Raw genomic sequence first — 25,934 nt, 5'->3', positions numbered from 1 at the left:
TGTTGCATATCATTTTTTCAGTTGGATTTTAGGCAGGCTGGGAGGGCAGGGGAAACATTCCACATTTCCCCGCTAAATAAAGTTAATCATGTGCTAAATTGACTTCTCAGAGGCTGATCTTCCAATATCAGAAAAAGAGGTAGTGTGGAAAGCAGCATGGGGGCAGACTGGGGACCGGCTCCTGCTCCTAACCACCAACCTCAATTTCCAAGTTCTTATTTATCTTGACTTTATGAGAATGGCTGCCACATAGGGGAGAGAACCAGCTACCAGCTGGGAGACACAGCTGCACAGCAAGCAGCACTGTGAGCATCCCTTTGACCTTTCCTTCACGATTCTTTCCTCTTCCCTAGAAACAAGCAGGTACTGCATCATAAAAATGAATGAAATAATACCAAACAGTGATGCCTACTTCTGCACCCCTTCCTCAACATTAACCCGTTGGTTCTCCAGAGCAGATAAGTCGGCAGCCAGCCAATATCTCTGTTTCTTTGACTGCCTGAAGCAGCTCTAGCTGCTACCAAAGGCTCATGGAACAATCTGCCTATGTTTTGGTTAACTGAGATGCTCCAGCCCCGCAGAAACATGAATGGGGCCTGGGAGTATCTGGGTTGCTCTCTCCTAGGCAGGGCATGGGGTAGGAGAGAGAAAGATAAAGCAGCAATAGCTCAGAGGAAAAAGCCCAGTGCAGGGCAGACTGACAGTCTCCCCTGTTGAGACTCCACAGCACCTGCAGCTGTGAATCCCCTTGCTTTTAGCAGGGCTTGTTGCAAACAGAAGCACACTGCTGTTCTATTAATGTTTACTGTTGTTTTTCTTTAGGTATTAGAATGAAAATACAGCAATATTCCTTCCACTGGAGTTTATAAAATATGTATTTTCTGAGCACATGGCCAGAAGAGCTCCCCAAGGTAACTGCTTACTTAAGCAGTTCTTTAAAAATCACTATTATGTATCTATCAGACCAGAACAGTTCCTTTGAAGCATTTCCAGCCAATCCCGCTAATAAATATTTAGCATGATGCAAATTGAAAAGGCATTCTCAAAATCCTTTGGTAAGGTAGACACTAGATAACATTTACAGCATTCACCACTTGGTATATTTTTCTCCCTGAGATTCCACCATCACTGAGAGCACATTATAATTTTAATGGTATGCTAATTTTAAAAATACAAATCTTTTTATGTTATTAATTAAAAAAAAAAAAAACAACAAACCACAAAACAAAAAAAAAAACACCAAAAAACAAATGAAGTGAAAAATACTGTTTTTTTTTCCTCTCCCTTCTCTTTCTCACCATGATCAAAAGGTTCCTCCAATTACAAAGACTTCTAAAAACGATCCACAGAATATCAGGAAACTATACTGCCCTGCACTGCAGCCAACTCTTGAACCTGATTAAAGAGCCTTAGGCTGCAGATGTGTGAAACAGTTATTGTGCAATGAGAGTGGAAATATGCTACCTTTAGTGATGGAAAGGAATCTTTGGGTTAGAAGACCCTCAACAGTGCAAACTGTACGAGATACAGGATTGTGCTTCAGAAAACAGACCTGGAGATAAAGAGGGCATGGAGATTACTTTGAATGGCTCCATCCCGTGCCCGCAGAAAAAAAGGAATCAAGAAATGAAAGAGAATATGGGAATGATGCTGCAGGAATGAACACAAAGGACTCTTCACCAGAAGAACAAACTGAAAGTCTACTGCAAAGTTGGTCAGCTTTTATTCTGTGTTACTGTGCTTTGCTTTTTGGTTGCAAGAGAGAAAGCACGGATGCCCTAAGGCATGTAATTTCTGAGCATTTTTGGCTTGCTTTGCAGGATTTTTTTTTGGTGTGGCTTGTTTGTGATTTTTGTTTTTCTTTGTACAGACTTGCTGTTGGTTTTCCACAATTTCTCTTTTCCATAGTGCAATTTTGTAACAATAAAGAAACAAACATATAATGTTTTGGTATAATTGAAAATTAGAGACAATTGGGTACTCCACTGTGGAAGGAGATTATCCGCTGAATACAGATTAGTTTGCACTGCACCCATCAGCCAGAATGGGAATCACATGGGTTATCACTCATGCTCTTTTCTGAAAATTTTCTTCTGTATTTACATTACCACAAAGCACCCTCAGTGCTGGAGCACAGTGGACCAGAAGGTTGCTATTGGTATAACAAGTCTGTATTAAACACCATTTCTTCAGAATATTGAATATACTTGAATTCAAGTAACTCCCAGTCAAAGAATATACAGCCAATATAGTAGCAATCGGTTGGCAATACATATGCAGAACATTAACTCTGCACGTTAGCTGTATGCCTGGCCATTTTTCTGCACAGTTTGCTCTTCTGCCTCAAATGCGAATGACAGAAGCTTTAATGATTTTTCAATATTGATCTGACAGCTGGTTCATGGGACCACACTGATAAATGAAATTTATCAGCCATTCAGGTCATTCTTACTTGATGAAGGGTCTGTTATCCTCATAGCTAAAGAATGCGTAGACATAAAGACAAGAACACCAACATTAGAAATATAATGACATATAGAGAATATAGCTTGCTGCTCATCCCCCCTCCCTTCTCCCATCAGCCACCACCAAAACAAAAGCAAAGAGCATCAAGTGTCATTAGGTATGCTTGCTACATGCGAGCCAGTCTGACTCGCTGCCCTGCGACCGAGTAAGGCTTTGCACATGGAAGCGAGCATGACTAGCTGCGAGCTGCAGCCAGCCCCTCCTTGACTTGGCTCTGACACTGGTCATGCAACTGTCAATTGACTGAAATCTCCGATAAAAAGCCTGGCTCTCACTGAAAAAGACTACCTTTGGAATTCCAGTATAGCTACACAGAAAGCTTGCACACATCCTTGAAGATAAAATCTCACTGCACTTTCAGTACTCTCCACCTGATACGTTGTAGTGTGTTACTGGAATCTCCTTACTGCTCTTTTTCATAAGCATAATTCCCAACATACTAGTCATACTACAGCATTATCTTCCTTTTGAGAGAATGGTTTCAAGATCTGCCAGTCCCAGCCTCAACCTGGCATGGTCACCCACAGTTTTTTTTGCCCCATTATTGCCTCACCAAGTCTCTTCAGTGAACTGCAATAGCTTTTCTTCAAGGCTCTGTTTTATCTTCGTACAGGGGAGAAATGTGAAGTCGGTAAACTCAGGTTGCTTTTTAGCTTGAGGTTAACGCTGGGGAGAACTGTCAAAAACACCCAAGCAGTTTGAGCACCATTTCCAACCCATCTGGATGTGGTTGTGCCTAGGAAAGTGCCCAAAGCAAGTGGATGCTTGAACAAGTGAGATATTCAAACACCCGACTCCCAAGCACTTCAAATCCCTACATGCATGGCCTGTAAGACTTAGTCTCTTACATCTCTTACGAAATACACATCTTTCCTTTTCATTTTACCAACTGAAGTGTTGTAAGAAGCTTAACTCTTGTGTTAGCAACAATTCCAGTCTCAAAAAATTACTCCAGAGTGTTTTTTTCCAGGTAAAGTCTGTGAAATCTATCAGTGCTGCATTAATACTGTGTCATTATCTGCAGTACATAAAAACCATCTCTTAGACAAGAAAAAAGCCTTGGAACAGTCTTAGCTCAGGGGAAAATGTAGCTGCTTATTGAAAAACTGAGATTATATTTACAAACAGTGCACGCAAATAATAGCTGAAGCATAAATCCTTGGAAAACCTAAGCTAATGCAGTCAGAGAGGCTGGAGCTACCATGGGTTCTCCAGAACTGATTTGCATGAATTCTTCCCAATTCCTGGAAGTAACCAAGGGATTCAACCCATTTAATTTGAACTAAGCAGCTCTGATTCCTGGAAACTGGCACCCACAAAAAGCAATTTGTCTCATATAAGAACGGGTACTTATAGCAGGTGAATCTTTGTCGCTCCCTGAAGAAACACATTTCTCTAATAATTACGGAGGAAATCTGAAGGATTGCTTAGGCGAGGGCTTTACTTTCAAATGCCTGAAATTAAAAAGCTGATCTTTAGTGACTGTATTATTTCTGTAACCCTGAAAATCCTACTTTACCCCCTTGTGTTTCTTTGCAATCTAGATGATGGATAGTAGATGGTCTACCCAACCATATAAATACGGAATCCATTTTCTAATCTTAAAAAAGCCCTGACATTACCTTGGGGAAAAGACTTCTTAGTGTTAATTACACATCATGTGAAATTCTTTCAAAATCTTATTTAAGTTAGATGTCTTCCAATTTCTGAAAGTACTCTCTGCTTTAATTATGAGAACGGATTGTTTGTATTATCTTCTATTTTCTTTCTTTCTTTCTTTTTTTTTTTTAAAGTTGCTCAGATTATCTACTTATATCCTTGTTTAGATGCTTAAGGAATTTAAAAGCTAATGCATCCTAAGCTGCTTCCAACAAACTAAAAAGACAGAAGCTTGGAAATCTGTTTCACTGCCTATCTTTAAAAACACAACATGTACCTTTTTGACACAAGGTGACCGAATTGCCAGAATATGTACAGGGGCAGAGAAAATCTGTGAATTATATTTTACAGTGCAACCCACTTCCATGTATGTAAATCAGCATTATCCTGGTTTATCAAGGCCTTTTTTTTTTTTTTTTTTTTTTTTTTTTTTTCTTTTCCAGCAGGAACAGTAAGGCAAGAATTTACACACAGTCATGTTAAAATGCGTCTGAATCAACGATGACTACTATCAGAAAGCAGCTATCCAACTCTTCTTTAAAAAGAACATATGTTAATAAGAACAATATGTTCTTATTTTCAAAAGAGCTTTTTTAAATTTAACAAAGAATGGTATTTGAGCCACATTTAGAGTAAAACAACGCATTTAATAAAGACCAATGTAACTATTCAGACTTTCATATGCTATCATCTTACTCAACTCTTTATGATTTAACAAACTCTAATTTATCACTCTTTTGAGAAGTTGAAGTATTTTCCCATATCTGTTACCAGGAAAAGGCCAGAATGGAGTAAGCATGTGGACTTAGAGCTCAGGCCACAAAATACATGCTTTGGCTAGTGAGTAAAACATGCCAAAGTGATGGCATGGCACACAGAACCTTTAGTAGCTGTTATGAGTGATGAAACTCAAATAAAAATAGATGGATGATGTGCACCATCCGATGCATTCAGAAATGCCCACAGAATTCATTTAAGTATGGCACAAATAAAGTACAGAGACAGATGTTTCCTGAAGGCAAGCACCAGCGTGACACAAAATAAAGCATACTATTGTCTCCCCTCTGTCTACCAGTATGAGGCAATAGGGATGTTTGTTTTCTTTGCCTTTTTTTTTAAGTTTCAAGGATTAGAAAACATCTATTTATTGAACTCCTGAAAATCTACAGGAAGTAGCAGGAAAGTCCAGAACTCCCCTCATAAAGCAGACGGGTTCACTGCTAATTAGTGAAGGAGCGTCTTCATGTGGAGAAAAATCAATAGCAAGCAGTAGAAGAGTGCTTAAAGGATTTGTCTTCACATTTTGTGACAAAGTTACCACGTAAGTGGCACAAAGCCAAATCTTTTTCTAATCACCCTCCTCAGGCCACTGATTTTCGGCACAACAACATTCAAGCAATAATTCCCAGGTCTTGTCTTCTAGCTGCTTTGCTTTGATGGCAGGCCCCCATTTCTCCCCAGCCCACTGGTGCTCATTTGTGGGGTCTTGTTTTGGACACAGATTGGCTTGGCCATGTGCAAGGGGCTGTGTGCCTTTCAGCTTCCTTTGCAGAAGAAACCCCTAGCTTCACACCCTCCCTCAGCCCTGCGTGATGCCCCAGCCCAGGTGGAGTAGCCTACGTCTGTCTTCACTCATCAAAGGCAGAAGTACCATTCTTATCCCTCTAAACTTGCCCAGGGAAGTAATGGCTCACTTTCTGAGATATGCTCTTAATTATTGCAATTGGAAAGAGCAATTCTGTTGAGCTCATCTAATTTTCCCTAAGTAATTAATTACCCTCTGAATTGCTTACCCTGTTTATTTCCTTTCTCCTAACTTTGCAAAGGTATGCCATGATTATTCAAAACATACTAATGTGTAACCACATATCTGATTGTTTCCACACCATACAGATTCTGCAAAGCCTTTAGACACGTTTGTATTTCACAATCAGCACAGGCAGGGCTTGCTGACAAAATATTTAAAATGTATGGCCTTTTAAAACAATAATCATGATTTATGGGTTCACAGAAAGACCTGAGGTATTTAATATCTTCCAGAACACTCTCTCAAATCAATAACCACTGATGGATTTTTTTCTCAACTTCTTAAAGGATGACACCTGTCAGTGGAAAGATTAGTGCTTTACAATCACCATCCGACATTAACACAGCCATCACAAAAGCCATAGATAAAGAGGCAAAACCCAAAGCTAAAACAGTCAGATATTAACCAAACAGTGCTGCAAAAAAACTCATGGAGCACTGGAGAGCAACAAACAGAATCTGATGCTGCAATCAACATCAGTGGGCAAGAAAGGCACACAGATAGAAGTGCAATCTCTGATGTTTTTAAAGCATAAGCAGGGTTTCTGTCTCTGGGGTGCACACAAACCCCACACCCTGACTAAATACAAATGTGCTATCTCTTCGCTTGGCAGGAAGCTTGTAAGTACTTCATTCTGTGCAGTGTGCAGCATCTCCAAGTGGTTCTGCTGGGTTTGCTTTAGGCTGCCTGCTAAAAGTTTGCTCATGCAGAGATGTAGATGAAGATTACATAGAAGCAGCACTGTGCTAACCATGGGGACTATGAAGCACAGCACTTTCTGGACAAGGTCCAGGAAGTTGTGAAGCCAACCACTGGGCTGATGAATGCATCATACTAATGGACTGCAGCTCTTGCAGCTCTCAAAGCCATATGGGACACAAAGATCATAGCTTGAGCTCCTGAACTTTGTGTAGTGGGAGATTTCCCAAGGGAGAGAAAAACCTATGCCTCATTTTCAGAAATACCCAGATCATTTGGCCATACTTAAAAAAACAAAAACAAAAAACCAACAACAAAAACTAGTCAAGTCTTGCAGTGACAGAGAATGCTGTGCTGTGCAGTGACGGAGAACACTAGGCCCAAGCAGTGGCTCAGGATCTCTGGTTTTACCCTACTAACAGGTTTTTCTTTCCTGGACTGGAAATAAAAGGATGGTTCCTTTCTGAAAGGCATCTACGGTGTTGCTGTTTTCTCAGTCTGCTGTCCCAGAAGTTAAAGGAGTCCAAAACTGCAGCATGCAGCACAGCTGGCTGGGAAGGAAAAGTTTTCAACATGTCATTCTTTGTAGCCCAGTCAAGATGTCTTGCTACTTTGTCAGCAGGGCCATATGAAAATTTTAGAAGAAAGTCTGCTCTTTACAGGCGCTGCAATTTTATTTAATACTGAGTTACAGGAAATGCACCAGTTGGGATTTCAGGTCATGGGCTCACTGTGGATCCTGTAACCGTTTGCACTCACTAACTTGTGTTTCAAACTCTGTGCACCTTTCTACCACTCAAGCCAACATATGGTACCCCATCACACCTGCACTGAGGTCAGCATGAGTGCACATCAGCCCCTCTCCCTGCTTACTGCCCAATCTGCTGCTTTGCAGAAGGAGGGGACCCCATCCCACTAGGTAACACAGACCTTCAGCTCTTACTTCAGTGGCAATTGAGGATGCTGAAGGTACAGGATTGGGCCTTCTGCATCCACTGTCATACCCAGGTGCTGGGCTGGGCAGGTTTCTAAGAGCTGGACCCATATACCATGCTGCATACTCTGTGTGCTCCTAAGAAGCTACAAAGCCAGAAGTAAAGAAGGATTAAAGTGCTTCTGCTCTGCAAGTCCAGTCCCCCATGTGAATCTAATGTGATTAGATTCCAAACCCTTCAGCATCACAAACTATTTCCAAGTTGCAGTGTCTGAAAATCAAAGATCCAGAAGCCAGCAGATGAGTTGACCAAATCTCAGTACAAAAATACGAAATAATCCTTGCTGTCCCTCTACATTTATTTATTTATTTATTTATTTTTAACATCTAAAAGCACAAAAGAAGCTCCTTTTAGCAAAAAGATATTAACACAGTAAATTATTTGTCTATATCAGTAAAGTGAGCACTTCCTGCTGCAGGAGAAGGCATCCTGCATTTTCAAAACCTAACTCATTCCTCACTGCACCAAATCCAGGATGTTTACTTTTTCTGCATTTCAATCAGCTGAGTAAATAAAATGAGATTGGTAACCCTCTGTTCCTGCCAGCACAATACTGCTGTGTTAAATCAAGGATTTCATTTAAACAGTTCAGCAGATGATTTTTGGAAGTTCTATTTAACCTTTATTTTAAATTTCATACCTAACTCCTCATGAAGAGTTTTTTATGACTTAAGAAAGCCCACAGGATTTAAGAAACAAGCTAATCTGGAGGATGGAATTAGTCATGTCTCTTTAAATAAAATACATATGTTGAGAAGCAAGAAAATGAGCAGATAATCACACCCATACAACATATGGGGAGAGAAGGATATGGAAATGTTTGTGAAGCTGAAAAGGAGGCACATCATGAAACGGGCTTCTCATCTTTGTGCCTGATGCTGTAGTACGACTGACCCTGCTTCCCAGCATGACAAACTTTGTCTACGGCATGTAATTTCCCTTGTCTCTCCCTGCCTGGGCCAGATTCCCTGAAAAAGCCCAGATTCGGCTCCGTAAAGTTTTATACAGCAATAATGAACGTTGAGCTTTTTCATTTGGCTCCTGCCTTTTGCTTTTAGATTGCACATTCTCAGGTTTGTTTCTGTAAGCCTGTGACCAAGAGACTCCTATGGAAAAAGAAAGAGGAGTATGGTGCAAGTCTTGTTTAATTTGGGAGCTGAGGCTCCAAGAAACAAAAAAAGAAAGGTTTACCAACGCAAGGCTTGCTGTAAACTCCAAGTGGCATTGAAAGTGAAGTTCTTCATTGCTATTAGCTCTCCTTAGAACTTCGTGATCTGAAAATCAGACCTGAATTGGATGCAAAGGGGTGCCCTTTGGGAAGACAAATGGCTGCTTAAGACACACTGCAATGCCTACAAGAAACATTGGTATCTTGCTGTCTGAACAAGCATCCTCAACCAGGATAGCACTGCAGGTTAACCTGCTTCCCGGTGCTTGAGGACACAGACAAATGGTATTTCCCCTCTCCTAGCACCTCTTCTTGAGCTTGGGTTTCAGTGATGGAGTCTATGACGGCCCCCAGAACTACTGACTGTATTTCTTAGAGGGAAAATTATCAGATGAGAAATGCAGCTATTCTCTGTGGAATAAATCCAAGTGAGAGAAAATAATTACTGAAGTCAGCTGAGTCAAATCGGCTTTCTTCAATTCAAAAACTGAAGAGAACATACACTTTTTTATTTATCCATTAAATCAGCGCTGTGTGCCTTTAGCCTTAGCCCATGTGAAGCTCCCGTGCAGCCAGAGAGCCCAGGGGGGCTCATTTTGGTCATCTGGGGACTAGGGAGTGGAATTGATTTTCTGAAGTGCAGGACATTTCTGCATCATCCACGTTAATGGGATTTCAGCATGTGTTCCTGTGAATCCAGCCACAGTACCAAAAAACATTCCTTCCTGCGTGTTTGGCATAAAAATGTTTTGAAGGGAATCTTACATTTTTGCTGGAGTACATATCCTTTTGTTGGGGAAGAAGGGATGGGAGCATGTTTATACAAGAATGAAGAAAGCTGCAATAAAACCGCAATGATCAGTGCCAGGATTAAACCACTGCAAGGTGCCCCTAATTAATACCGCCTCTTCAGAAACAAAAGGAGCTCCCAGCTAAGAGCCTGATTATCCCTGTCTGCAAGAAAGAGAACTGAATTTCTTGGATGACTTTTGGGTAGGTTTCAATTGCGCTGGATGAACCTTTCCAGCAAACCCAGGACTACGGCCTGACACACTTCTTTTTGAAAGAGTCCCCACGAGCTGTGCTTTTCAAAGAGCACCCAGGTGGCCTTGGCATAAGCCAAGCTATGCCCTGGCTAAAGCAATAATGCACCTACATGGGACAAAAGAGGAATGAAAAAGCCCTCCAACTGACAAAGCCTTCCACTGCCTGCCTTCTTTTTAGTGGGTATGTAGCTTAGCAGCTAAAGCTTCCATGTCACTCTTCCAAAGCAAATAAAATCAAATCTCCCTGCCCACATAACTACAGTGCAGAAGAATGTCAGGAAGGCTGGTGCAGCTGCGGGAAACATCAACATATCTCAGCACTGCAAGGTACACCACACAGCAATGAGAAGACAACAGATTTCAGTAGATCTGGTGAAGACCATGGCTGGATTACCATCAGTACAGCCCCTTCTTTCTTGTTCCTTTACTAATGCCCTGAGGTTTTTAATGAGAAACACTTAAATGGCTGCAGATTGAGGCTGTCACCTAAGTGCTGTGCACTGTCATACAACACAAAGGTGTTTTAGGGGGTGGTTCATCTGAAATCCTACATTTTGCACAGAGATTGAGGCTTAAGCACTAGGCAACACCTGGGTGATTTGTCATGCTGGAGCATCTGACACAGGTCGGATGAAAGCCTGTTGTGTGGTGACTCTGTCCAGCAAGCAGCCAGTCTACATGCCTGACCACCCGGGAAGGGTTTGATGGATGGAAAACTTCAGAACCACGCTGGACTAACTCACATACAGATGTATTTTCCTTTGTCACATAAGACTTCTTACAGGAATGTGAATATAAAAAAGATGCAGTGTACTCCTGTCTGCGACAGTGTGAGACATTTCACACATCTAACATCCACCCGGCACGATAGAAAAGCATGAATCAGAGGCTCAGAGCTGCTCAATTCCAGAAATCCTTCTACACAGCAGCAATCTCCGGTAAAACAGCCTCACAGCTGCTCTAAAAGTATTCCAGCTGGTGTCATGTCTTCCTAAGGAGCCATCTGCTAGCAAGAGTGCATCAATACCATACCGATATGCTGACAGTCTCCACCTTCTAGGCTAGAGATGCAAGTGGCATAGCACTTGCCATCCTGAAGCTGGCATTGTCCCTGGCTTAGAAGAACCACTTTCCTTAGCAGCATGCCTTCCCAGTAAGTTCAGAGGAACTGCAGCAATTAATCCTTCAATACAAAGCCTTGCTGGGTCCATTTGTTGACAGTTGATCAGTTTGTGCTCATGAGCAACCTCCTGCACCATTCCAGCAATACCCCATTTACGCTCTCAGATAGGCAGCAAGTGAGATATAAAAGATGCTGGCCAAGCTACCAAAGACAAAATGATCTTTCCTGCCACACATCTCAGCTCACTTGTCCCTGCTGACGAGTCCTGAAGAGATGAGAGCCACACTGGACCACCGTGACATCACTGTGTGGGCTGAAGGAAGAATCTCCCAGCCTAAAAATGGCCATTGGAAAAGGCGGGAATAAAAAATCCTCTCCCACCCAGAATTTGGGGATGCAGGGTCAAATGCTACACATATCACCCATGCAAGCAGAATTCTGGCATCCTTCTCTGCACTGCTTCATACTGAAGTGATCCTTAAAAGGCAGTAAAGATCCTCACCCAGGGCAAGCTCTTAACATTTCTGTTTAAATGTACTGAAGAGGAAATCAAACTCATCTTTTTCAAAAGATCCTGTTGACAGTACCTGTCATTAAATGGCAGCTATTCTGCCCTTCTGTTGTCAGCAGCTGGCACAGAAACTCTCGCAGCTCTGAACAGCATATACCCACGTACACAAGCTCACATCTTTTCCTCACCATGCAGGAATATTTGATGTGGAAATACAAGCCAAAGAAAGCTTCTCTCTCAGAAAGTGCAACTCCATTGTGAAAAACCACACACCTCAACAGCAGGACTAGGGCATAAACCTCACTCTTTCAGTGGGTGCAGCCTACTGAACTGGCTCAATACCAACCAGCCACACAGGGAGGATGCTCTCAGCATGGCAAAGGACCCACATACCAGCTGCAGCTCCTCAATGGATTTGCCCTTCTCCAAAGTGCTGGGTTAAGTTGGAAAAGATAATGTGGGTAAAAAGTAAACCAGCTATTTACTCTTTGAATCTCTCGCTGTGTAACTCTTGGGTACCCAGTGCTCCACTGAAGGAATGTCAGATTCTCCCATGCTGGCACAATAATACACAGATTGTTTCTGAAGGTTATGGAAGTTTATTTTTACAACTTTGCTCAGTGCCTACAAATCTTTCAGCTATACAGCATCTGGTTCAGGCACTGCCCTTTGAATGGCTTTTCTGTTGGTGCAGTAATTAAAGGCATCCCAGGTGACACCTGATCCCTTATCAAGTTCATTAATTTAAGTGGAGTTATTTGGCTCTCTATTTTCTATACTTCATAATGTATTTCTAACCTTTAAAGTGACACAGGCAAGCACCAGATTGCAGGAGTGCTTATTAACAGCCTATTAAAATATTTTATGGCCTTTATTTTTACGTTGCCATAGGGAATCAAGCATTTTGCTGTTGTTGAACTGGTTTGGGATTTATGTTGCAACAGCTTCACCACAGCCTAACACAGAACAGCGCTAGGAAATGAACTGGGAGAACAAACTCCCATTCAGGTCCTCATGCGCCATAAAGCTGTCAAATGCAGATCACAGCAAGGGGCCCTCCAATCCACGTCTTCGATTCTGTTTGTTTTTTAAATATAAATTGACAAGACAAGATCCAGTGCTCTGGAACCATGCTGAGAGCCACCAAGGCAGTATTCTTGTAGAGAAACATACTTGGGTATCTTTTTTTTTTTACCAACCCTGTAAACCCCCAGAGGTAAGCTCAGAAAGGATCTCAGTGGTCACCTCTAAAACAACATTACTTCTTGTTTTTTATTCTAGAGCTGCTGTACCACATCCACATTTTGCAACAGCATTAGCACAGATTTAGGAAGATAACGATCTTACCTAGAAGACCATGATTGCACCTAAAGGACTTCTGGAGATGATGAGTCCTTTGCAACCCTAGAAAAGCTTTCATAAAGTGAATTTTCCCCTCTGTTAAAACTCAAGTATATCTGATATTGAGAAAGCAGGTACCTTTGATTTAGAAACTTAACTCTTTTCTGCATAGGTACACATTGCAAATCAAATCACTTTTGAAAATCTTGTTTTCATAAACTTATTGGAGTGAGCCTCAGGATCCTCCTGAGTTTGCATAATGTTTCTCTCTCTTTTTTAAAAAACACAACAAGTTTCTTGTAACAAAGAAACATATTTGGAAGGGTATCAGCAACATACTTAGAGTACTTTAATTGCTTGTGTTTTCAAAACGTTTTAATGAAGTCAAATCACGAATAGACACTCCTCTGCCAAAGAGCCCATAAAATATTTTACAATGACATGATAATTGACATAACTGGTTGTATAAATTCCTGGCATTTTAAACAAAGATATTACAGATTAGCACAAACAAGAATACTCAGTAGGCAATTATTATCTCTGCTTTAATTATAAAGGCTTTGGAGGTTTTTTGTTGTTGTTTTGTTTTTTCCCAATTTTTAATTTAAATGTCATTCTGAAAGGTTTTCTAGACAGATTTTGTGTGGGTAACCTTAGAAAGACTGTCTCAGCAAGCAATTCCTTATCACTAATGCATGACGAGTAGTCAGTCATATAGCAAGTCTCTAGTGCTACTAAATGTACCATTCCTTTAACACCTCGACCAAGACCATATGAAATGAATGAAAGACTACCATGCTGAGATTGGACCCAGACATCCAGGAGGGCCTGCTCCTCCAATTTCACCTTACAGCTAAATGACGGCAGGAGAAACAGTGACACACCACAGAGCAGTCTGTCCCTAACCCTGGCAAGGACAAACACAGCAGATGAATACCCTGCAGGTCCCTGAGCTCACAAAATCACGGTCTTTCTCAGCTTTGCCTGCATGCATGCAAGGTTGAGCCTAAGAAACAAAAACTTCACCCTGTAGACTACTGCCATGGCATGCCAGTGGCACTGCAAGTTTTTGCTTTTTTTGGAAGTTTGCTTTTTGGGAAGTTTTCAAAGGGGGACTGACCTACTTTAAATCAAAGGGACATCTGCAATTGCAGCTCAACATTATCAACAATAACCTTGCTGAGAACCATCTTGCAATGCTACCATTCAGCCATTCCTAACAAGCTCCTTTCTTGCCTCTTCCCCAGCTCCTGCCACAGAAGAGAATGGATACTAGCTTGCAGTGGTGTCACACAACACTCTGCTTTCTTAGGTGTGCAGTAAAGCGCTGACACCAACAATTTCCTTCTGAAATTCATTAGATTGTTTTATTAATTAGCAGGCTCCCCATCTTATCACATGCTGCACCTGAAATCCCACTTGTATTTCTGAACCAAGTAATTAAAGGCAGAGGTACTTGAATAAACAAGCAGTGATGGAGAATAATATTCCATCAATGTAATGAGGCAGCTTGCTAGACAGTGAGATGCCCTGGCTCAGACATTATTATCTAAGTCCAAGGGTAAGCACACCTTGGTTGGCGCTCGTGTCCTCTGCTATAGGCATCCCCAGGTAAACCCCAGTAACTTGGATGAAACTAATCAGATTCCGGGGAGAATTTGGGTCATTAAATCTGTCAGCGGCCAAAATAAACAGAAAAGAAGAAAGACTGCTGTACTCAGAGCATGGAGAAATAGTAATGATCAACAGTTTCAACACCTTCCCTGTAGAGATGGCAGTAAATACATGGTAATTATCAGGTGCAACTTCCTCTTATGTAAAGGCACTAGGTTGCCTTCTTCAAGGATAGCAAATGTAACTTTGCTTCCTTCGTGCAAAATTGAATGGAAAATGCACTGACTGAACACTAACACGAGTTGAATCGCTTTACAGACAGTCTTTCAACAATAGCCACTTGTTGGTATCCATTAGAAACCGTTCTGCAGTGCTGTAATCCAGTACCTTATTATCACTGCTGTCAGCAGAGTTGGTTTCCTTGCATGCCATCATAGAGGAACAGGGGCATAAACAGCAAAGGAAGAAAGAAGCAGAAAGAAAAAAACAACAACCACTTACTTGATATTGTCAAGACATCCAGATTCAGGTTTCAGTATGGCAGTATGATGAAACATTTTATAGAGAGCAATCCCAAGGAAGATTACATTAAGCTGCAAAAAGAGGGAGGAAAGAAAAAGGCAACATGACATGGCAGAATGTGATAGGGAGAAATCAGACTTTTCTCTGTAACAGTTTCAGTTTTTGTAACAGATGAGTTGCTCTAGAAAATTAGCTCTCACTACAGTTTTATACAGACTGAATAACAGAAAACTGCCAAGTATTTTATAAGGTGAGCCAGCCTGCAGGCTATGGAGCAGGGATGTCACAGCATTACAAAGCTGTGGAGCAGTGTATGTTACTGATATAGGGCTGGTTCCAACATCAACTGTAGTGCTTCAAATGACGTTACGGAAAGTTAAAAACAATTCTCTAATGGCTCATCCATGTCTGAGAGGTACACACTCGTGAAAAGTCTCTAAGTTTCTTGCTTAACCAGCCTCATTGAAAGCAAATCAAAAAGCAACTTCTTCTGTGAATTTACCTTTTAAATAAGGTGTAGTGGAGGAGATGGGCAGGGAAATTATTCTTGTTGAAGATGCTTAGCACAGTGCAAAGCAAAGCAAAAAGAGTCTGAGGTATTCAGTAAAAGACATGATGGTGTTTCAACACTTCAGTGTTAGCAGGGTCACCAGTTCCTGGAAAGGAGTTCCCAAAGCCCAAGCCAGGGTTTTAGACATAATGAAAAAAGGAAGATATCTTTTTGTGAATGCATTGTTTGAGAGGAAAAACAAACACAACAGATTTGGCTGGTGGTGCAGCTCCCAGCTGGAGCTGGTGTGGAAGGCTGCTGAAATACTCTCCAGCAGCAGAAGAACCAGAGACAATGTCTGTATTGACATGAGCTCCTGGTTTGCTGTGTTAGCCAAACTCCAGTCTATTCAAAACAAAGGATGGTTTATTGAAGCCATATTGTAGTGATTAAAGTATCAGAAAACTCCAGCTGTCTCTAAAGTTGTGTTCTTACCTTGTTGCTGCGGTAGCTGATATGATAGCAACATGCTAAGTGTAAAGTCACAGGAATTTCAAATTCTGCAGGGGAGGAGACCCTCTCCATAAAACCTCTCTTCCAGTTTTGACTTTATTACATCCCCTTAACCTCAGATCTCCTTTTCTGCATGATCCACGCAAAGGTTTGCACGAGTTCCAAAGCAGGGACAGTAGGTGGCATCCATATACATACAATAGGTTGGTACTTCTGAGCATCTAACAGCACAAACCAAGCTGTCCGCGCACCTGCTCCAAGGCAGTGCCCAGAGTATGTACTACATGCCCTCCCCTCCCTGATTTGATCGAGTATTTCACCACATAAAGAGCCTCCTGTAACGAGCCTCTAATTGCTTGTGCCAGGTGGGGTCACAGAAGAACATGCCTTTCTCAAACTAATCTGTGTAAATTAAAGATACAGACTAAAGGGACAGCAAAAGTTTTATTTCTTGACCTGAGAGATGGAGTAGTTAATTAGGAGTTCTTACCATAATTATCAAGGTCGCTGGTCCTATAAAGCTCCAAATGAAGTAGGTGTCAAGTCGGAGCCAACATCTGTAATGAAACACAGGGGAGAGAAGGCATTCAAGGACTGCACCCAGGACATACATCAAGAGTGAGCAAGTGACAGAGAAGAATGTGAGCTGCAAAACACGCCAGTGGGAGACAGGAAATATTACATTGCTTGTTCATTTAAATGCTGAATTATGTGCCCGATTTCTGACAGTGCTATTGATGGAATAAGATAATTACCTTTGGAGGAAGCAGGGGGAAAATGGCACAAGGCCTATCTGCTAGGGCTTTCTGTGTCCATCAAAAAACACCTTAAAACATTTTATTTTAAGGAAGGGCTCCGATGAGTAGCTATGGAGCCTTTTTTGCTTTAACCTCAGCTTTCCTCTCCAGATCTGATGCAACACAAGCTGTCTGTCAACAGCCAAGTGAGATGACATTTTTCCATCAAGCTGATCAGAGCAAATTTGTTGCAAACAGGAAGCATGATTTTGATAACAGAAGGCTGTGGTTTAATTAGGTTCAGCGACTTCCCCTTTAGAGCGTTTTATTTCCCTGATCCTCCAGAGTGTTTTGTTTCTACTAATGTTTCGAGCATTGCATATGGTCTGTGTGATCCCATGAAGTTGATTCATGGCCTAAAACTAAATTATTAATCGCTTAATTTCAACTGCGTTTAATACTCCCCCCATTTTTTTCAGGCCCCCGGGAAATTATATTTCCATTCCTAGTTCATTCCAGGCGACAGGAAGACAAAATGGAAGTGACTGGGTACAAGACAGATGAATATAAATTCTAAGAAAGTTTCACATGATGTTTAAAATAATAATATCTTGTCGTGTTTGCAACGCTGCAAATCACAGCTCCGTTTATACACAGAGGACTAAGAAAGCGTAAAAACAGTCTTATAGTAAATGTCCGATGAAATTTCATAATTAGATAAGTGACAGGAACTGTATATATGAATTTATCATGGAGGAAAAGATGCCTCTCAAATGACAGCTCTATGCACTCATTGAATTCTTCCCCTTCCAATGGAATTTAAATAGGCAGAAAGGTCTGTGCCAGAAGCCCCACAGCAGAGATCACCACAGTCTTCTGCTGAGAGAATAAAACATGCCCTGAACCTCGGCGACCGAGAAAAGTCAAGATATGAATAAATTCAAGGCTGTAGATAAAGCTTCCCACTTCCCTCCCTGACTGTATAAATTTCAGGTCTCCACAGTCTCAAAGATGTACCAATATTTATGGTCATGCCAGTATTCATCACAAATTAAAATACAGGCACTTCTGTGACTGTCAGTCTTGAATAAGCTCTGCAGCTTTTTACCAAAAAACTCAATGAGACTGCATCAATCATAAACATGCAAGGCAAACTGAGAGATCTTCAGAGTGACTGCACAGAAATCTCGTTTCTTCTACATCAGCGGAATTTCAAGGTGATTTAGACACAGCTCATGATGGAGCAACATGAGTGACTTCAAACTATTGAAGCCTGATTTCCTATAGGAAAGATTTTATGTGATCATGACATATGTGTATCACTCATAACAACACCTGAAATGTCAGCCAATTGCAAGTAGATTTGACAGAGGAATAGAAGTTTCAGAATAATGAAGTACCTGTAAAGAGTCCCTTGCCATCAAAAAGGGTATCTGCATAGCAGCAGCTCACACCTTTCAGGGCATGTAAGTATTAATACTTACCCCATCCTACCTGAGGAAAAAAAAAAAAAAAAGCAACCTGTGCTTATGCCTCAGCTGCCTCAGTACAGATCAGGAGGCAAGCAGTCCCACAGTTTTTTCTCACTGAGATGCATGCTGAGTAGACTCTGTATGGCAGATGACTCTGAGGAGGTATGTTTTTCTTTTTAAATTACAATATTTTGAACTTTTTTTCAAGTTCATCATCCAAAACATCTCCCAGCCCCTGCTGCACAGGCATTGGGAACGTGGTGAACTGCAATTACCAAGCAACTTGGTTTTCTTTCAGCATGAAGTGCAAGCTGGTTTTCAGAAAGCCAAGGCAAGCAGAAAGGCATAAAGTGCCTCTCTTCATTCCTTAGAATTGAAGAATTGTAAAGGTTGGAAGAGACCACTAAGATCATCTACTCCAGCTGTCAGACATCACCACCATGCCCACTAACCATGACCATAAAGCATCATATTTTTAAGTCACGCTGGGCAGTCATGTGGTCGCATTTGATGTAGGTAGCTCTTATCATGCATAGATTGAGACACGGGTAAAATCTGCTTCTATTTGCTTAAATCTGAGTACTTTGGGAGACACCTCAGAGCTCTGGGTTTCCCCACGGTTCCCAGGCTTGTCAACTCCTGGAAACAACAAGGAGCTCAAAGATGATCCACTGAACTTCTGGCAGGGAGGTTGCTTTTGCACCTTTGCTTCCTTGCTATGCGAGTGACGACAGCTTCCTTATGTAGAGGTCTCCCACACCTCCAAGATTATTTTGGTCATCTGTCCCCATCATCCTGCTCATTACGATATTGTCATATAGCTTGGTGAAAGCTGAAATACAGCAAGACGAGGGAAAAGCTGGGCCAGCCTGAGCAAAGCAGTACAAAGCAACTAGTTTTTCCTCAGTGAGCCAAATGAAGTTTCTTGCTTTCCCCTAAAAATTGGTCTCTTTGGTTGTAGCGCACAATGCAGTGATGATGAAGGTGCCCGTGGATGGGGAGCAGTGCAGAAGCCAGGACCTTGATTTGTTCTGCAGGCAGGCAGAGGTCCTGCCCTCCAGCTATGCAGTGCAGATGCTAAGCAGAGCAGTTCCCTTCCCGTGAGAGATGGTCTCATCTAAGCAAGAGCAAGACACAGCTTGCAAAAACCAGAAAAGGCTTTCTTGCCTCTCTGCATGCTTCAAATAAGGTGGTGTAATTTTTTATTTTAATATAAAAAATTGCCTTGTAATGAAACTTCACATGACACTCAGGCAGCTAAACTGAAAGCTGTAGGGTTACAGCTAACCTACATGAGGATTCTAGAAAGCCAGTCTTTTTGTGGTCATCGGCAAGCAATGCGGCTTCGAGCCCATTTAAGTCATACCTCATTAAAAATGCAAATTAAGAACGAAACATCCAAACACAGGCATCCCGCCAATTCTGTTGCAGAGATGTAAATTGCTAATCAAACAAGTACCACACTGAGCTTTTCTTTCCTTAAAGACAAAACCACGCGCACAATGAGCCGCATAAATGAGCTCCTTGAAACAAGGAAGCAATCAGCCAACTCACTTCCAAAAGTTGCTAATCTTGGGCTGCCGGGTTACTTCTGACCCCCCATGCACAGCTGCACTGTGAACACGGACTTGCTTATTACAAGTTTATACTCTGCTGTCATTAAGCAAACAAGCTGCTTCAGGGCTCAGCACAATGCAGAGCAGATTATCCACACATCCATGGATGTGGGAAATGCTCAAAACCCCATTACTGTCTCGAAGAGTCACACCAGCATGTTCAGTGCTGTGCTTGTAATGAGCTCCATGCCATCGCTTTTCTTTACTTTTTAATTTCCTTCCTTTCCACAATGACAAGTCACTATATTCACCTAAAGCTTTTCCCAAGTAATAAAGACTACAAAGAGTTTGCTCTGTTTTCTGCATGAAGAGAAATCAAATACTAAACTATCCCCGGTGTGTATTAAATATAACCAATAAACAATCATTAGCTGCCATTGGACCATAAAATTTGAAGAGCCCTAACATACCATGTTGTTCATGGGAGTTCAGTAGTTAGTTTCACATGGCCATGCAGCCTCCTTGTCTGTGTGCGGTAATGGGATATGTATGCGCAGGACGTGCCTTCCAAGGGTGCAATATATGTTCTGCTTAATGCAGTCCAGCATCCACATTGCTCACGCTTCCTCCACCAAATACCCAGAGCAAACATTGAAAATAAAACAAGTTCACAGAGCCATCCAAGACGTACTGTATTGTTAGAAGCTATTTTCCAGCAACATTAACATGCAAATAATGTTGGTGGCTGGCTGATGGAATTGGAGGCTGTGTACATATCCCAGGCTTTCATTTTGCTTTATGACAGCTGGATTGCTTGCCATGTATATCCTGCTTTATAGCATACCAAACTGTGTGGAGGGAGAGAAACTATAGAGACATTCCTGGCACAATGAATTTGATCACCAGTGGATGAATATACCTACAAGTATGTTTTACAGAATATATTGAGCCATTCAAAGCATAGCTGCTCTCCTCTGAGATTCGTAATAGGCATTGATATAAAACCCAGGATAGTATGGGAATATGGAATAGCTTCTGACTGTCAATTTGGCTTGAGCAAGTCTCCTCAAAGGCATGTTGCTAAAGTCCATTACTGAATTTTTAACACAAGTAATTTTTGCACACTAACAACTGCAAATGCCATTTTTCCTCTGCATTTCACAGCGCTGCCCACCACAGTGCTTGACATCAGATCCAGGCAGGAGATGGATGGATTTGGTTAACACACAGGACAAGGCAAATGGTGTAGCTTTATAAAACTGTAATCCCAGTATCTTATTTTCTGTAGCAAAACTGGAGACACGGACATTTAAGACTCAGCAGCTGATTTGTTATAGCCATTAGACTGTGATGTTTGCTTTCAGTTATTTTTAAGACCTCAGATTTTCTTGTGCTGCTGAAAATAACTGGCCAGTGTAAGAAATGTCTACTTAGAAGTTAACATAAGCATTGCTGGAATTGCTTGCGATCCCCCGACCACAGCGTTCGCAGTGGAGCTTCCTTCTTTGCACCTTTACTTTAGTCAGAAAGTCAGAATGACATGAGATGTAACACTGCAGTAATTTGGGCAAAAGGGACCATGGCTCAGCTTGCTCACACAAACAGTCCAACCGGCCTGAATGGGATGGTCTTTTAATGCAATCACTGTGCCACTGCCTAGTTATAGCATCAAACTAATGAGCCCTAAATCCCTAATATGGGTCATTTGAACTGCTCTTACACAAACAAAAACAAACAAATAAAAAAAGAACCAAGAAAAAAAGAAAAGAAAAGAAAAGAAAAGAAAAGAAAAGAAAAGAAAAGAAAAGAAAGAAAAGAAAAGAAAAGAAAAGAAAAGAAAGAAAAAGAAAAGAAAAGAAAAGAAAGAAAAGAAAAGAAAAGAAAAGAAAAGAAAAGAAAGAAAAAGAAAAGAAAAGAAAAGGGAAGGGAAGGGGAAGGGGAAGGGGAAGGGGAAGGGGAAGGGAAGGGGAAGGGGAAGGGGAAAGGGGGAAGGGGAAGGGGAAGGGGAAGGGGAAGGGGAAGGGGACAGGGGAAGGGGAAGGGGAAGGGGAAGGGGAAGGGGAAGGGAAGGGGAAGGGGAAGGGGAAGGGGAAGGGGAAGGGGAAGGGGAAGGGAGGGGAAGGGGAAGGGAAGGGGAAGGGGAAGGAAGGGGAAGGGAAGGGAAGGGAAGGGAAGGGAAGGGAAGGGAAGGGAAGGGAAGGGAAGGGAAGGGAAGGGAAGGGAAGGGAAGGGAAGGGAAGGGAAGGGAGGAAGGGGAAGGGAAGGGAAGGGAAGGGTAAGGGAAGGAAGGGAAGGGGAAGGGAAGGGAAGGGAAGGGAAGGGAAGGAAGGAAGGGAAGGGAAGGGAAGGGAAGGGAAGGGAAGGGAAGGGAAGGAAGGGAAGGGAAGGGAAGGGAAGGGAAGGGAAGGGAAGGGAAGGGAAGGAATGGAGAAGGAAAGGAAAGGAAGGAAAGGAAAGGAAAGGAAAGGAAAGAAGGAAAGGAAAGGAAAAGGAAAAGGAAAGGAAAGGAAAGGAAAGGAAAGAAAGGAAAGGAAAGGAAAGGAAAGGAAAGGAAAGGAAAGGAAAGGAAAGGAAAGGAAAGGAAAAGGAAAGGAAAGGAAAGGAAAGGAAAGGAAGGAAAGGAAAGGAAAAAAGACAATGCCAATTTTTGGCATAATTAAGTGTAAGACTGTAAATTCAGAGGGCAGCGACTCCAAAGCGTCAATATAAACACCAGGGCAGAAAATCACAAGCACCAGCTGATGAAGAAAGAACCAGAGAGAGGAATAATTGCCTGCTTCTGGCTACATAATCTGGGCACAATGGCTGGGTTTAGAAAGGAAAATCAAATCAAGAAATCCTACACGGGGTGTCTAAGCAAATCTTTCCGAGATGTATGAAGGGTGGCACCAAATGCCAGGTGAAAAACAAATAACACTAACAGCTCCATAAGTCCTGCTTAAACAAATGCAATAAATAATGGAGGAAGGCAAGTAATATATTCCAGAGGATGTTTTACAAAACCCGGCTAAACCAAGCAACTTCTTGCAATCAAATTATGTATGCCTGGCATATAGTTCACTACAAATTCTAATCAGTTCTACCCTTCTAATAACATTACACAGAAAAATACATCATCATCCATCAAGCAGATGGAGCATGATAGTTATACAAAACATATTGTATATTTTTTATTTTCCACTATGAGAATGTGATAAAATTGTGCACACTAGAATTAGAGATTATAAATAAATATTTTAGGCTCTATAAATCTCTGTAAATATTTATTTGTAAAATATTGTATACATGTTTAATCATTAAAAATGCTACTTCATGCTATGGGGAGGGAAAGAGATTTTACTGGCACAGGCTTTTGACTGCTGCATTGTCAACACACAAAAAACGTAAAGCTCTGTAGCTCATCTCCAGCAAATTTCAGCTTAACTTTCTTCTTGTACTACCTAAGTATAGAAATATTTGGGCTAGAGAAAGGCAGCATGTTCTACGGAGGCTGTTTATTCTGCTGTGCTACAAAAAGGAAAATTTGCACATGTAATGGGAGTGGAAATGTTTCAGCAATGCAAAGCTGCTCTGGTGCTTTATAGGAGCTGTGGTTAGGTGCCACATATGTTCCCATGCTACAGACAGGCCGCTGTATGCAGGTAACTGCCACTCATTTGTATGTGGTTTGTTCCTGCAGAGCATCAAGACAGACTCTGCATAAATGGGGAGAGATGCAAATCAATCAAACGCCAAAGCAGCGCTACTGCCTCACGTCCAAAAGGATACCCTGAATTTGGGCAAATTCTTTTACTATAAGAAATTTTCAACAATGTGTTTGGTGTTAATTTTCATCTCAAACCAGCGTGAGAATTGCTCTGCTGCTACAAGTCCTGCAACAGTAACGCTGCAGAAGACACAGGCAAACAGCATTTTAAGGCAGCTGGGCAAGCAAACCTGTGCTTCATCTCCTCAGACACAGTCTGAAAGTGCTGAACAACTAGGCTGCAAACCAGACTGGTGGAGAAAGCGGATGCAAGGGAGCATCTCAGCTGACCTTCTAGGGATCTGGACTCACAGCCTAAAGTGGGCCCATAGGGGCCACTGTGAAGAGATGGGTCTCGGTCAAAACACTACAGCAAAAATAAATTTGCCTTCTGCCTCAGCAGAATGTTTCAACACCTGATTTAGTGGGGGATTATGTATCATTCAAGACAGGATGTGAATAGCAGAGTTGATTGGGGCAAAAAGCAGGAGGTGACTGATGGAAATACATCTACTACAGGAATTCCAGAAACTGTAATTGGATCTTCTGCTACCTTTTCTTTAACCCCTAGGCCTGTTAAGGTAGGTCACACTGCTGGGATAAATTGATAAAGTTCCCTGAAAATTTACTCCCCCTTGCCCTTATCTTCATGGACTATTTCCTTTCCACAAAGTATGATGCATATAAATTCAGGTTGCTATTTTCCCACTTTGTGGAAGGAGAATGATGCAAATATGCACCTGAGATGAAGCCTACCTGCTGGCACAGTAATAGATCATGAGCTGTCCCACTGCACTACAGACTTGTTTCTGCAAAGACTCAGGTTAGTGTATGCCAATAAGATTTTCAGGAGAACATTTTGCAGTTGGTTTTAACGAAGTATCAACTACTGCCGCACTCTGACCCAAGCTATGCTAAAATCTATTTTAGAAATGCTTTAGAAATGGTTTTTTGCTACGTGTGCCTTCAGACTGAACATTTTAAAATGATAATGGAAAGGCAGCCTGACAAGGCTTAATTTTAAGAAATTAAATTAAAAAAAAATCAATAAAAATGCACTGTGCTACTGTAACAAAGCTGGCAAAGAGAATCAAAGGTTGAATTTTCCCTGTTTTTTTATTAGATGGTGCTGTACGAACATCTAAATTGTGCTTTGATTCCAGTTTCAGCAACATTGAAAACATTTAAGAATATTCATAATGGTAAATGATGTAGCTGCTCTGATTCACCAAGAGCATAATGCACTCTACAGACACCATCTAGCTGAGCTTCCAAGCAAAATAATTTGATAGAACACTTAATAAAGAAGAAAAAAGCAATGTTTCATCGTGCAAATGAGAAATACCCTTTGGTTAGAGAAGAAGGGTGACCTTGTTGATACAAAGCTGAGACTTGAAAGAGCTACCTCTGCTGATGTTATAAACGATGCGATGAAACTTTCCGCAACAGAATTTTCCAGGAAAACACCTTTGCAAATCTCAACATGGTGGGGAATTTCTGCTGTATGATCATGTGCTGCACTGGGACAGAAAGCCGTGCCTTTCAGCTGACAACTGCCTGCACAGCATCCTTCACCTGCTGTGTCCCAGCCTCCTCACTTCCCTCCATCCTCCCCTCTCCCACCCTCCTGCCCAGGTCCAAGTAGAGCCAAACCCCACTCACACTTTGTCTGTGCCATAGCTCCGGTAGTCCACTGCTGCTGACACAGCCACGATCAGTGCAGGCATGCCATAGCCAACCAAATAGAAGTACTTCCTCCGGGAGTGTTCACTCTCAAAAACCTCCACCAGCATGATGTAGAGCTGCACACCTTCCAAGAACATCCAGGTGAAAGCCGCCAGGAAGAAGAAGTGCAGGAGGGCAGCAAAAACAGCACAAGCAATCTGCAGACAGATTTCAAAAGAGCCAGAGAAAGTGTTTCAACCACACAAACTTAATGTAACACTCAAGTTTACACAAAAACATGTTCTCACTGGGAGGTTTAATAAGAATGAAGGAGTTCTTGTTTCAACATCTCCAGCGTAACAACATTTTTTTCACTTTGGAAACATATATATGAACAATTTTTAAACAGACACAACTGTACATACAAATTATATTCAAAGACACAAAAGCAGGTATGTACATACTTCGGTAAAAAAACACATACAGATGTATATAGTATAAGAAGCACAAGCACACTTGTACTACCTGCTGATTAAACATATGCACGCATACTATTTACAAACAACACCCCTACAGTCACTAAAATGAGAGCAGGCTTTTTCCATGGCTCCCATGATTTTCAAGTCAGACCCTCAATTTCAGTGTGACTCTCTGGTTGTTAACTCCAGGGTATGTGTGTTTGCGTGCACACAGATTTCTGTTTCTGACTGGTGCGTGTGTTGACAGACAGTTATGCAGGCATACG

At 41.7% G+C, this 25,934-nt stretch overlaps 1 protein-coding gene across 26 annotated transcripts in view; it reads right to left on the bottom strand.

The window, feature by feature from the left end:
• Nucleotides 1–25,934, bottom strand: part of ADGRL3 (adhesion G protein-coupled receptor L3) — a 492,302-nt gene that overhangs the window by 37,746 nt on the left and 428,622 nt on the right. For 18 of the 26 annotated variants that reach the window (XM_048942764.1, XM_048942787.1, XM_048942790.1 and 15 more), the window contains 4 exons: nucleotides 25,187–25,407; nucleotides 16,505–16,571; nucleotides 14,991–15,082; nucleotides 2,453–2,479 (listed from right to left, as the gene is read on the bottom strand). In XM_048942764.1, coding sequence (XP_048798721.1) covers nucleotides 2,453–2,479; nucleotides 14,991–15,082; nucleotides 16,505–16,571; nucleotides 25,187–25,407 — 407 coding nt within the window. The remainder of the gene's footprint in view (nucleotides 1–2,452; nucleotides 2,480–14,990; nucleotides 15,083–16,504; nucleotides 16,572–25,186; nucleotides 25,408–25,934) is intronic. The other 8 variants (XM_048942772.1, XM_048942774.1, XM_048942778.1 and 5 more) reach the window with 1 other exon arrangement.

This window comes from Lagopus muta, chromosome 4, assembly GCF_023343835.1.
Source record: "Lagopus muta isolate bLagMut1 chromosome 4, bLagMut1 primary, whole genome shotgun sequence".
NCBI lineage: Eukaryota > Metazoa > Chordata > Aves > Galliformes > Phasianidae > Lagopus > Lagopus muta.
This window is presented reverse-complemented; position numbering and strand designations above follow the sequence as displayed.